Below are 13,288 nucleotides of genomic sequence, written 5' to 3' on the forward strand. Positions count from 1 at the left end.
GTTTAAAGGCTGAGAGGAGAAATAAGTGCACTGAGAAACCCAGCCAAAGAAATAGTTTTCTAACTTTCATGGTAGTGTTGAAACACATGGGTATTACAGAGCAGCAACCATTTGCAGGGGTTTGAGTCTTTTGTACTTCCCAGTCTTTTTCACTGGCATTGCTGGATCTTAATCCTTCTCTTGCCTTGACTCTGCTAAGCCTAGGAAGGAGAATGCAGAGTGAGAAAGGGAATTGCAGGAGGTACCAGGAACAGCACTCTGTTGGGCAAGTTGCAGGAAACATAGCAGTGATGTGCGCTTCCTGACTGAGAAGAAGCACTTAAAGCCAACCCCCATCTTTACAGGGGATTTCCCAGCTCTATTCAAGCTCTGATCTCAGGAGGCTGTGGTCAGACATCTCCTCACGCTGTTGCTGAGCAGCAGAGATGCGTGCAGCCTACCTCACTGCAGCAGTGCTCAGCCTGCTGCCGGGCTGCTCTTCCTCTGCCTTCTTTGGAGCTGCCCCTAGAAATTGCCCTTTGCCTTTTAGCAGTTGTTTTATTCTAAGCTGCTTTATTTCACATGAAGGAAACACTGACTGCGCTGACCCAGCCAGACAGGTGGGTTGCGCCAGCAGTGAAGGGTGACCATTTGCAGCAGAGTGGTTATGAGAGGTGAAAAGTGATGTGCATGTGACTGCAACCCTGGGCAACGAGCAGAACAGTCTTTGAGAGAAGCTACATGTAGCAAGAGGTTTTTCTCTCAGCTCTGCAAGCTAAGTGAAGCAACAAAGGAGAGCAGCTCTCACCTTCATTTGGTTGTCCAAGCACAGAATAAAAGTGGAAGTTCTGAAAGCTCAGCCTGAAATGTTGGTCAGTGGTTTTAACAGCTGTCCTAAGTCCCTCAGTGCTGCTCAGTTACATTTCACTTCACTGTACTTAACCTCTCCTCAACTCTTCCCACGTTTTTAGGGCTTCTGAGGAGGCTATAACAGCAATTTCTCCCCTACTATGTAAATATCATATAATGCATTTTTCCTAAAAACGCACCGTGAGTGTTTGCTTCAGTGCCATAATTTCTCAGTTCTCTCAAGCACCCTTAAGTGCACCCAGCCCTCTGCATGGCATAAATCCAAGCTCTTAGACAAAGCAAGTCTCGTGCTAGACCAGGCATGGGAATCCTAATGAGCTGAACTGCTGTTTTCCAGGGAGGTGTGCTTAGAGGAAAGTGGGGTACCGGTGGGGCAGAGCTGGTGTTGTGTAGCTCCTTGAAAGCAAAGCCTCCAAAGAGAACTGGTTGTGCCACCACCCCAGAACTTATTGTCTGAGAAGCTTAGCAAACAGTTGCTTAAAAAGGAAAAAATTGCCACTTGCACTGCTATCTGGATTTTGCAACTTTTTAGCAGTATGGAAAAGGGCTGGTTTTCTTTCTCTAGGTTCCTTGTTTTCCTCTTGAGGTTTTCTTCTTGATTTACAGGCTTTGTAGCTCCTTCCCAGTCCTGTGAGAGCCAAAAGCCCAGCTCATGTCCTCAGACCAGAAGTGGAAGGGAAGCTAAGGAGAGCCAGGTTGTGTGCTCGCTCTGTGGAGCTGACCTTGCTCACAAAGCCAGCCCATGAGCCTATGTCGCCAGGGCTGGCTGTGCCACCCATGCAGCAGGGAGGCTTTGAAAACCGCAGGCATTTGGAGCAGCTTATGAAAATGTGTGCCAAGAAAGCCCTTCTTTTTTTCATCGTGACTTTTAGCTGGTCATAATTCCCTTTGCAAGTGGTCTGACAAAAATGCAGGACTCTTTTCTGTCGAGTGGTCTCTTCCTTTGAACTCACTCTAGCTACCGTATTGGTTTAATACAAACAACAAAGAAGTCAGTACAAGGAAATGTCTTTCTGTATAAGAGAAAAGTCATGTGATGTGTTCTAGTGATTGAGAACGTTCCATGATTGAAATGAAATATTGTGGTTCTGTTCCCTGTGCAAAAGTCCAATTGCCTACGCTGTAAGTCTAGCTCTCAAATCACACCCAAATATCCTGACGTTACACTTGTTTTTTTCTTCCTCCATGCTGTGGCTCTACAAAAGAAAGACGGTTTGAAGAGGCAGGATTATAAAGAGGAGGGAAATGAACTTGATGCATGGGGAGAGTAATAGGGCGAGGGAAAATGGTTTTAAACTAAAGGAAGAGAGATTTAGGTTAGATACTGGGGGAAGCTTTTCACAGAGAGGCTGATGAGGTGCTGGCACAGACTGCCCAGAGAGCTGTAGATGCCCGATCCCTGGAGGTGTTCAAGGCCAGGCTGGATGGGGCCCTGGGCAGCCTGAGCTGGTGGGGGGTGACCAGCCCATCATGGCTGGGGGTTGGAACTAGATGATCTTTGAGGTCCCTTCCAACCCAACCCATTTTGTTATTAAATACATTTAGAGTTGGTTTAAGCTGCTCAGGAAATGAAGACAAGTATGTCCCGAAAGCTTGGCTTGGACGTAGGTTTTTGGGGGGTTTGCTTTTGATTATGGCCAGATCAGTCCTCTGAAAGTTGTGTTCCACCACTGCAGCCCTAATTGCTAGCTCTCAGGACTTAAGTCCTGAGTGTCCTTAGTAGAGACTGAAAGAGAACGATTTTCCCACAAATATTTTAGTATCCAGAACAGACCTTTTTTTCCTATTTTTTGCAAGTTATATTTGGGGAGGGAGGGGGGAAAGGGGAGGAGATGAAAGTGCCTGTTACGAATTTATTATGAAGTATTACAGAAAATGAAGTGTGCAATGAAAAAAAAAAAAACAAAACAAACCAACAAAACACCTGAAGATTTGGTTTTGGAATTCAAATCCAATTTTAACTATTTTGAGAACACTTGTGCTATATTTTAACATTCTTACAGCTGGAGGTGGGGATGAGGGTACATGGCAGCATTCAGACAGCACCCAGGAGGGCTTGCTTGGTTTTTCTATATACAAAGTAATACAATTGGTCAAGAGCTCTGACTTAACTATTTTGCATGAGTTTCTGTCACAAAGCATGGCATGTGTGAGGCTGCCTGAGTGCTCTGTGACTGTATTCCTGGAAGGAAGGCAGCAGGAGCTTGCAGCTCTGCTCTGTTTTCATGTTCAGAAGACAACAGACAGATCTCCTTTCTCTGTGCTTTAAGTCTTTCTACAATTTCTTTTTAAGCAGGTGTGAAAGTAAAGAGCTCGATGTTGAAATAAGGAACCTGATAGAGAGGAGTGGTGCTTCCAAGTCGTGTGAGGACTCTGAACCTATTGCCCAAGGGAGTCTGAACCACCAGAGGACTTCATGTTCCCCTAAGGTAAACACTATCCACTTTCGCAATTGTTATCTGTGAGAGCAGAACATTCCAGGCACGTTCCCTGCATTGGTTATGCAGGAAACTGCTTGATTTCTGAAATGATGCACTGAACACACTCTGTATTTTTTTTTTCCTGATACTGCTACTTTATGCAATGAAGAAGTTAAAATGAGTAGATGCTTTTTATAATGTTTTAAAAGGTCAGCTATAGCCGCTGGTTCTGTGAAGTGCCATCCCATGGAGCCAGCTGTGCCTCTTTGGTATCATGGATCCATGAGACCGTGTATCAGAGCACTGATAACCCTTTTAGTTGTTGTGATTGGTAGTTCTGATTTAACTGAGGATGCAAAGAGATGTGAGGAAGAGAGAGCTCAGGGAGGATCAAAGGCATTTAGATAAACAGGAAGAAGATGCTGAAGAGGAAAAATGATCATTTAAACCTGCATTTCTGTGATTTTATAAACAGAAACGTAAAGCAACCTGCCAGGGCAGTCATTGCTGCTTGTAGTTGAAGCAGCAGTTAACAAACACAGCAAACATGTTTCCTTCTCCTCCCCTTGAACAGCAAGCTGCTTTTACCATGCAGGAGGAGTAGAAAAGGAAATCCCTGCTTTCTGCTGACTGGGAAAGGAAGGAGAGAGAGTCGTGGAGCAGAGCAGTGCTGAGGGTGTGAATGCCAGTGCTCTGCTGGAGGGAGGGATTGCACGCTTACCCACCGGTGCAGCAGTGCCAGGAGGAAAAAGAGATCTCTGATGGAGTGCCTCTTGGTGTGATATAGGCACTTCACGAGGAGGTGAAAGAGAGATGACTCTTCTATGAAATACAGAATGACACACAGCTCTTTTCAAATGTGAACCGCCATTTCCAAAATGACTCATGACCTCGGGGCATGCACCAGGGCTAAGCCTGAGGAGATGCTGCAGCATTGGGCCAGTGGGATTAGACATAGAGAGAGAGAAACTACATGGAGAAATGGGGATTCCCAGCCCAGGGCTGGAAAAAGAAGGTAAAGCAGAAGTCAGTACCAAACTGACTAGCATCAGGCTATGGAACTGCTGGTCTGAACAGCAAGCATGGCTGGTCTGTGGGAATGCATAGCTCCCATGTTATTCTCTGGGACAGAAGGAGATGCAGGAAAGGATTTATGGGGTGTGAGGGAGAAAAAAGATTGCACTTACTTCAACCACTTCTATGGGGTGCTTCAATGCTTCACTTAGAATACTGTGGCACATTCCATCTGTCGTATTTTTATACTTTGTGCATTTGTAGGATCTTTCCCCCTTGGACGATGTACTCATGTTGCTTATGTAGCTTAAAGAACAAAGTTCTATGATATTTTCATGGTAGGAATACATTGGTTGTTTATTCTTTGTATTTTTAAGTCAAAGAGATTTTCACTAGGCTGGCTCCAGCAATGTCAAAGCTAGAAAGTAGGAGTCCACCTGCTGGATTGGGCTTTGGAAAAAGCCAGAAGTAATTTTAACAAACTTACTATACTGTCAGTTACGAAGGTTACAACAAAGTTAAAAACAAGCAGAAAATGTCATTTTGTGAAATGAGATGCTGAGGTAGAGTGAGGGGAAACCCTCAAACATATGTAACATATATACTGATTAAAACAACTGGCAATTTTTAATTCACATCTACTTTTCTATTCCCTCTTTTTTTCCTGCAATATAGTGTTGCAGAATGATGAGTAGAGTCTATACAAACAAGAAGGACTGCAAGATATACATGAGAGTGTTTACCAAGGGCAGTGAGGACAGGAAAGTGTTCAGTGAAAAAGGAAAAATAATACTAATTAAATTCACAGGTGTGTCAGTGTAAAAATTATTGGCAGAGATGAACTGATTCCATGAAATATATTGTAAAACAGGAAAATTAAACTGCTAAAGCATCTGAATTCTTTTGAGTGGAAAGTCAGAAAAAGTTTAACTTGTAGTCTATACTTGTAGCAACTTCGAAACAAAATGGCCTGCTTGCTACAGGTATAAATTATTAACCCATTGTTGTATCATGAAATTGGCATTTTCATCTTTAGAACCGAGTTTGCAAATGCTTAGATAGCTGAGTAGCCGTGCCCACGTGGTTAGTCTTACTGCTGATGACAGAAAATATTGAATAAAAGGAGATCCTTTTATTCTATTCTAAAACAGAAACCTGTGCTTCTGTGTTTTACTTACTCTGAAGACATATCTTGCTCTAATTTTGTTTTCTGTGTATTAGGGAACTCATGTGAATCTACATGTGTTATTCTGTTAGAGGGAGTACCTATCTGAACAATGAAAAACGTTGAGGCTGACATGCTTATTTAAGGGAAAATCCCTTTCTAGTGCATTTCTCTTGGTGAAGCACGTGGACCAGCTTGAGACAGGAAGAGATTCTTCTGGTTTAAGAGCCGATTTTATCCTTCAACTAAAATTCCTTAATTTCTAGCCTTTCAATATACGCACCACAATGGAGGAAAAAGGGTTGCAATGGATAATGTGCCAAACACTGCTGGCTAAGTAACAGCTTCCAGAATAAAGCATTTATTTTAGACAACTTCGCTCAAAGCAGAGTTGAAGATGTCAGAATACTTTTAGAAGTGATTCAAATACAAAAGAAAAGCTTGATCCAAACGTAAGCAAACAGAAGATTTCTCAGAAGCAGCCAAATTTTAGCCAAGGTTCGTCTCAAAGTAAATGTCACTTCTACCATTCTGAAGCAATACAATTTTAAAAAATCTCAGCATATATCTGATTGGTAGAGTAGGAAGGAAAAAAAAAGAGAGAGAATTTTACTGTTTTCTTACAGTCAAGGAAAGGTTTGCTTTTACTTGACTGGAGCAATTTAATGGTTTTTGGTTTCACTGCAGTGACTGAACAGAGTTTTCAGAAGTGACGAGGCTTTCATTACCTTAATTTGTGTTCCTATTTTGTAATACTGTTCCCAGAATAAAAATCCAGCACTCTCCAAAAATGAGAACTTCTAACTTCTTCTAGTGCTGATGCTTACAAGAGGACTCAACATTGGCCAGAGCTCCAAGGTTCCTATTTAAATCTCATTGCAAGATTCCTAGTGATGACTAAAAGGCTTTTACAGTCAGAAATGTTGGATGTTGTTAGAATAAAAACTACAAATAATCCTTAATCCAAAATGGGGGTGAGGAAGATGCCTTAAGACTGTTAATAACAGAAAGTACATCATTTCCTAGAAACAGAATAGCCATTTACTAATGGTCTCCTGAGCAGTTCAGCCCTTTCCGTAACTCTGGGGGTCAGCAGATCCTGCCCACCCTATTTGGTCACTGGAAGCTTTTTCCACACCTGGTAGCTGGCAGGATTATTCCTGCTCTGCACAGCTGTTGGTCTGCAGGAGCTTATGGCTTCCACCTCACTGCCAGCCATTCCTGGCAGAGATGCTCTGAAGCCTCTGAAACTTTATTCCCTTAATGTGCTCCAATGGGTTGCCATTAAAGAGCATTTCCCCATTCACCTTAGCTCTTAAAATAAGGCGGCTGTGACCAAATATGGGAGATGAGACAAGCACTGGCTGTCACATTCATCAGGGCTGCTAAGTGGTTTTTGAGGAATAGCTGGCAAGTTGTGGTCTGTTGTCATTGATTGTAGCACAGACAAAATTCGTAAGTGCCAAGGATAAGCACGTGGGTGTGGATGGAGAGAAGAAAAGGAGTGTGAAAGGAGGGAGAAAGAAGGGGCAAAGGTCTTACTAAGAATTCTTGCTGATTCGGAGAACGTAAACATTTTAAATTATGATTCACTGACCTTACAGAAGGTTTCAGGCTTACTCAAGCACCCTGCAGGCGGAGGTTCCCTCACTACTGTGTTTTCTTAGTATGTTTCATTGTGTTCTGGTCTGTCATTTTAAGGGAGTTATAGCAGGGGGGGGTCAAGAAACAGTATGGCATGTGTGGGCATGAAGAAAGCATTCCTACTATATGCGTAGGCAGAGGGGAAACTACCAGTTCTTTGCAGAAGGAAAATGACCATTCTTGTACCAATTCTTAAGACACAGCACTCCACTGACTCTTCTGGAGAGCAAAATCTGCACCAATTCTGTTTTCCACATTTTCTTGAACTATATTTAAATGTAAGGAAAAGATTATTTGTATTCGGTCTCAGCCCAGCAGCAGGAATAGTGACATTTTGTTTTCTTATGTGGGTCAGGTGTAAGAAACGTGCAAAGGGACTGACTTTCTGGAAAGAGTGGGAATAGAAGGAAAGGGTGAAACAGATGAAAAAAGCATGCAATTCTAGAGGAAGTTCTTTCTCTATAACATGTAAATCAGCCTTGCTAGATAAAGGCCTGAGTGGCATACTGTAGGGAGATTGAAAGAAGTAACATGACGCTGACAGCTGTGGATGGGGACATGGATTTGCACGTTTCTGGAGAAGTCGGAGGTAGTAATACTGTAAGAGGTTACTAAATTTGGACTTCTGCACTCACAGACTATTCCCTGCAGCCTGCTTACTGGAGGCTTTTAAAGTGTAGCCAGTAAAGGGCATGACAAAAACTTCAGAGGAAGAGAAAAAATAGGGAAATAAAGGTTTGTGTAAGCATTCGACAGGGATTTATAGCACTTGCTGACCAGTTTGTTACTGCTGTTATGTCACGTTTAGTGAATTAAGTTTCTGCATGTCAGTGGCTGAAGTACAAATGATTTCACCACAATAAAATCTGATTTTTGTTAGTCTCTATTCCAAGGGACTCATTTTCTCTGCAAGCCCTTTACTTCAGTGCTACACAGAGTGCTGATTTGCACACTGTGGCCCATATGTATGTGGCCTGAGGTCCTGTCCATGTCTGAAGTCCTATTCCAGTCCTTATTGTGAGAGTTGTTTGGCAGCCTCCAAAATTTGCTTTCATGGTGTTCTGTGCAGATCCCCTCTTACACTTTGCAGACCCCTTCTTCAGCTGTCATTTTCTGCTCTCTCTGAGCTTCTTGTGGCTGTGTAGCATAAGGTCAAATTTCATCCCCCCAACTCTTTAACTGATCTGGGTGTATTGTGCAGGCTGGCAAATTTGAACAGTGTATTTAAAACATTGCTTGAATCTGTAAACACTCTGCTTTTGTTTTAGCTTTGTTACTGCATTTACTGTCTGGTCTTGAACTAGAATTTTCCAGGCGATCAACAATAGCTTATTTGATTCAACAGTTTCAAGCTGCTTGTAAATATGTTAATTTTTTTTTTTTTTTCTCCTGAAGTCCCATAGCTCTCAAGAGCCTTTCTTTCAAGGGGTTTTACAAATACATCTCAAATTTCTGCACTGCTATCATGTAATTAAGTTGTTTTACACTGTGAAGCAATAGACTGATAAACAAATTTAGTAGCTTTCTCTCAGCAAAAGAAAATGAATGTCATCCCCTCATCTTTTTTTCCAGTGCCATTAAATGTTTTCAAGGAGAGAAAAATACTTTGCTTCAACCTCTCCCAAGTTTTGCTGGAATAAGACCAGTACTTCTGAAGGGCTGAACTTCTGTTCCCTACTCACTGGCTTTTCTTCTGTTCTTACAGATTTCAGACACACTTCTTTTTCCAGTGTCCACTATTGTTCCCATGTGGTAATGGGAACAGAAGAGCATTTGTGAGGGAGGGGCCAAGACACCTATCATCTCCCATCAAACCGCTTGCACCACTGACCAGAACCATTGCCCAAAACCAGCACCTTGGGCTGGTTTTGGCCCGAGTTGGATTTCCTATCAAGTCTTTTAAAAGGCCAATTGGCTTAAAGCACTGCCGGAAGGGGCACTGGTATTATCCATAAGAATGCTGAGCTTGCCTACCTACATACTAACGAGAACTTAATGTCATTTCTATTCTGTCATGTATTGAATGAAATCCCTGCAGTAGAAAGTGATAGTTAAGAGTAAGATGGTACAAGTATAATTGGAACCATTTTTAATATGTATGCACAGGCTGCAACTAGTCAAAATCTATAGATTTCTGCTCGCATCAAGATGTTTCTTGTTCAACTGAAATCTGCATTTTTCACAAAATAATACTAAAAAATATTAACTTTGGACAGATTTTCATTAGTTGAGGCAGAAGAGGACTTTAAAAGAAAGAATTATATGAACTTTCCCATAGCCTCCATGAGGTCACAGCCCTGTGCTATAGTATGACACAGCAGAGTCTGAAAAGTTTTGAATCTTTCAGTCTACAAGATAACCATTCAGTTCTAGTGGTCATTAATGAGATCACTATGGTATTAATAATTAATGATTTAGGGCCCTAATGTCCACCCAACTTTCCACATAACTGTTTTGAACTAATCAGTGGTAACAAAACCGTGTGAACTCCAGGGTCTTAGCCTTCTCTTTGAAATGATTTGAGCCCCAGCATTTTTCAAGTGGGAGCTGTGATTCACAAGCAGGTCTGTGCCCTCAGTTTGCTCTTCTGTCCCCACTGCAGGAAATGCTTAGCACCTCGCCTGGCATTTTGCAAGTTCTGTTTCCATGAGTTTATAGTGTTTATGGCTGTGGCAGGCACAGCAGAAGGTACTGGGACATGATGAGGAGATGAGAAGTAGTGGCTGTTCATGTCATCTGTGTTTAGTGACATTACTCTCTCAGTCAGCAGCTAACTGTTGACTATTCATGTGCAGTAATTTCAGTCTAGAAAATTGTTTTCCTCTGTCTTGGGTGTGAGAACACAAAATTATACAGACACCTAATTAATGGATGCTACAGAAGTGACTGGGACAGCCCGAGACTGTGGGTGAAAGGGAGATATTATTCACTCACCAATCTGACACCACCATCTGTCTGATCTTTAGGGCTCAGTTGGTCTGTTTCCCCACATGTATGATAGGGCTATTACCTAGGCTTGCTTTGAAATCCTAAGGTTTGATATGACATAAATGTCTGACAATGCTATTGCAATATTGGGTCTCATTCTAAAAATGTGTGATGCTTCCTTCCTCTTCCTACCTCACTGTGGGGATTTTACATTTTTACTATTACTACTTTACTCGTGTAGTGCGATGTATTTATTCATTTTAGAAGTTGGCCTTATCACAAACCTGTTTCCAGAGGATGACTTTCTTGTTTCACTTAATTTGGCTTTGGACTAAATTTTGCTTAGGTGGTGGAGAGATTTACTTTGTTTCACAGTCTGACAGTTACTGGCATATATCAATTACATTGTATCAATTATAGGAGAAATTTCAAGAACCATAATTGTGGAAATTGCTGCTGTGCACCTAGATTTTCCTTTTTTTAAACCAGTGCTGTGTGTGGAAGGGATATGTACTCCAAGGCTGGTTTTGGCATATATACAGATGAAATGCTTTTGTTTTTTGATGGGTAGAATGGCTTCCATGTAGAATCTAAAGTATCTTTACTAAAATAAAATGTGACTTTTAACTTCTTTCTTTTATAACCCACAAGTTTTGTAGCCACTGCACAAAAGAGAAGACTTGAGAACAACGTCATGGTTGGGAGGATATATTTCATGTGCAAATGTTTTCAAATAGTAGCTCTCTCCCAGATTGGGTTTTGTATTTTGGAAAACAGAATTTGCCTAGTCACACATTATGAACCAGAAAGCTAGAATGTAGCTAGTAAATTCCACCAATTCACAGGATTACTTGAGTTTGATTAATGCTGTTTTCCAAATTGGAAGATCTCCTGAAGAATTATTCTATGTTACATTTCACAGGCCAGTCTTTGTTTATTTGCTTTTCAAGCAATGGAATAACTTATGCCCTCACTGAAAAGAGACTTCAGATCTGGGGATCTATCCACAATAAGGAAAATTATTTTTCTTTCATCTTTCCTTCTTGAATTCATAGCCAGTCAGAATTCCAAGACTAAAGACAGTGATGCTCTGTGCTTTTATATTTTCTCTTCACTTTGCATGTGAAGTCTGTGGAATTTTTTTCCTTGTTGATCTTTTCTGTGAGTTTAACTTGGTAATGTCAACTGCTTTTCCCAAGTGGGAAACTAAGACATAAGTTCAAACTATTAAGACTTGAGTACCTTGACACTAGAACCATGCTTAAAGTTACTGACTAAAACTGCACATCCTTGTGATAAGAACAAAATCTGCTGCCCTTCTTCATCTTTGTGCCACCCTTCTTCAAGGAAAGTAAATCAGTTTTCCAGTTAAGATGCTCCTGACATCCTGGTATTTGTAAGGGTGTCCTCTTCCTCATAGCTGTTAACATCATAGCCTTTCTAAGCATGATTCACTAATTTTAGCTATCACGACAGTTCACACTGTCTTACTTAATATTTACCATACTTACGTAAGTGCTCTGTTACACCTGGAAGCAGGGATAGAAAACCCTGCTGTCCTACTTGCGGAGAAAAATGTACCCTTATTTCCCTTACACATGTAACTTCCTCTCAGGGGGCAAACTGTCCGGTCAATTGCAATTTACATACAGAGCACTCAGTGCTGCCTTGCCTGGTGCATTAGTCATAGGCAGTATGCTTGAACCATTCTGGGAAGTCCCAGATAGGAAGGAGGAAAAGCTTAAAATCAAAATTCCACCACCTAGTGCTCAGTCCCCACTGCTTCCACAGGCAGCACTCGTGTTTCTCCTGCGGTTCTGTGCATTTTCCATCATCTTTCATTGCCCTTCTTTCAAAGACCCGCAGTGAGACGAATGCTGAAGGCCGTCTTGGAAGCACATGGGCAGACATGAGTGAGATGGAAGCTCCAGCAGACCTGCTAGAAGTAAGTGAATGTTTTGGCTCCTTCTGAAGTGCTGTTTGAATTGAAAAACAATTGAAAACAATTCAACACATGAATAAGTCAATTGATGGACATGTAATTGTTTTAGATGCTTTAATTTAAACATGTTGGTGAGCTTCTACAGGAAGAGAAAGAAATCGTTTTCTTGAAGTCAAGTGCTCCAACGTTAGAACTCGGCAGGATTGGCCATGGGGTAAATACATGGTCAGGATTTGTACTATGAAAAAGGTCTACAGAGATAGTCTGTAATTTTCTTCATTGGTATTGGCATTAAATTCTCTAGTTGAAGAAAATAAATTTACTTCAGCAGCCATAATATCTCAGAAGTGCTCATACTTTTATTCTACATTTTGCTTATTTATTGATTAGAATTCAGACTAGGGAGAGAAAAATATCCCTGATCTGATGTAGTATATTTAAATGAACATGAACATTTTTTTCAGGCCAATTATCTTACACATATATATCACGTGTATACCTTTGTAACAACCCATAGAAGCTCCTTGAAAATTAAATGTGGCATTGCCATTACAGAAATGAGGACATAGCTGCTATTGTCCTGCATGGATTTTATGGAAGAACCGCTGATTGGACTGATTTCCCTTAATTCCTTCAAATAGCCAATTCATTTTCTGTATTGCTTTTTTTGAACCCATTGTTTTAAAGATTATTTCTCCAGGCCTGCAAACACTTACTGGGTGCGACATTACATAATATTCTTGTTCTTGTAAATGAAGGGAATTGCTTGCACCCACTTTTAACTTATGCTCAACTTCTGTGGCTTGCGCTATTTGTTTGTAGTACCATCTGTAAGATGATTAAAAGCCTTTTTTGTCTTCTGCTTCTGAAATGGTGTGAATAGTCATAATCCTGTTTATTTTGGAATCCATTTGCAAAACGGCTCTAAAGCACAGGCCAAGCAGGGTTAAAGCAGATGTATGCTTCAGAATCCACTGCCAGTGAGTGTTGAGGTACCGAAATCAAATACAGTGAGAGAAAATGTTGCTGCTTTAAATTCTTTACATGCACGTAGCAGGGTAGATGGAAGTTTTATTTGATAATATTGACTTGAAGAGAGGATGCTGAAAATATTCATTTTAAGCACTTTTTTTCCTCCAGTCAAAGCACATATTACCAAACAAACAGAAGACTGTATTAGCCAACTCTCAGGAACGACATATCCTCTCACTGGAAAGACAGAGACAAGAGGTAATCTCGAATTTACCTATCCTTAGCCTTTACAGTTATAATCTTTATCTATAGTATAATATTTTGAGAACCGCCTCCAAAATCAAATTATCGTCT

General features: G+C 41.1%; 1 protein-coding gene across 5 annotated transcripts in view; it reads left to right on the plus strand.

The window, feature by feature from the left end:
- Nucleotides 1–13,288, plus strand: part of TNIP3 (TNFAIP3 interacting protein 3) — a 64,254-nt gene that overhangs the window by 23,443 nt on the left and 27,523 nt on the right. For 3 of the 5 annotated variants that reach the window (XM_090139186.1, XM_090139187.1, XM_090139183.1), the window contains exons 3-5: nucleotides 3,143–3,278; nucleotides 11,879–11,965; nucleotides 13,103–13,192. In XM_090139186.1, coding sequence (XP_089995312.1) covers nucleotides 3,143–3,278; nucleotides 11,879–11,965; nucleotides 13,103–13,192 — 313 coding nt within the window. The remainder of the gene's footprint in view (nucleotides 1–3,142; nucleotides 3,279–11,878; nucleotides 11,966–13,102; nucleotides 13,193–13,288) is intronic. The other 2 variants (XM_090139184.1, XM_090139185.1) reach the window with 2 other exon arrangements.

The sequence above is a fragment of the Phasianus colchicus genome, chromosome 4 (genome assembly GCF_987193195.1).
Source record: "Phasianus colchicus chromosome 4, bPhaCol1.hap1.1, whole genome shotgun sequence".
In the NCBI taxonomy this organism is placed as follows: domain Eukaryota; kingdom Metazoa; phylum Chordata; class Aves; order Galliformes; family Phasianidae; genus Phasianus; species Phasianus colchicus.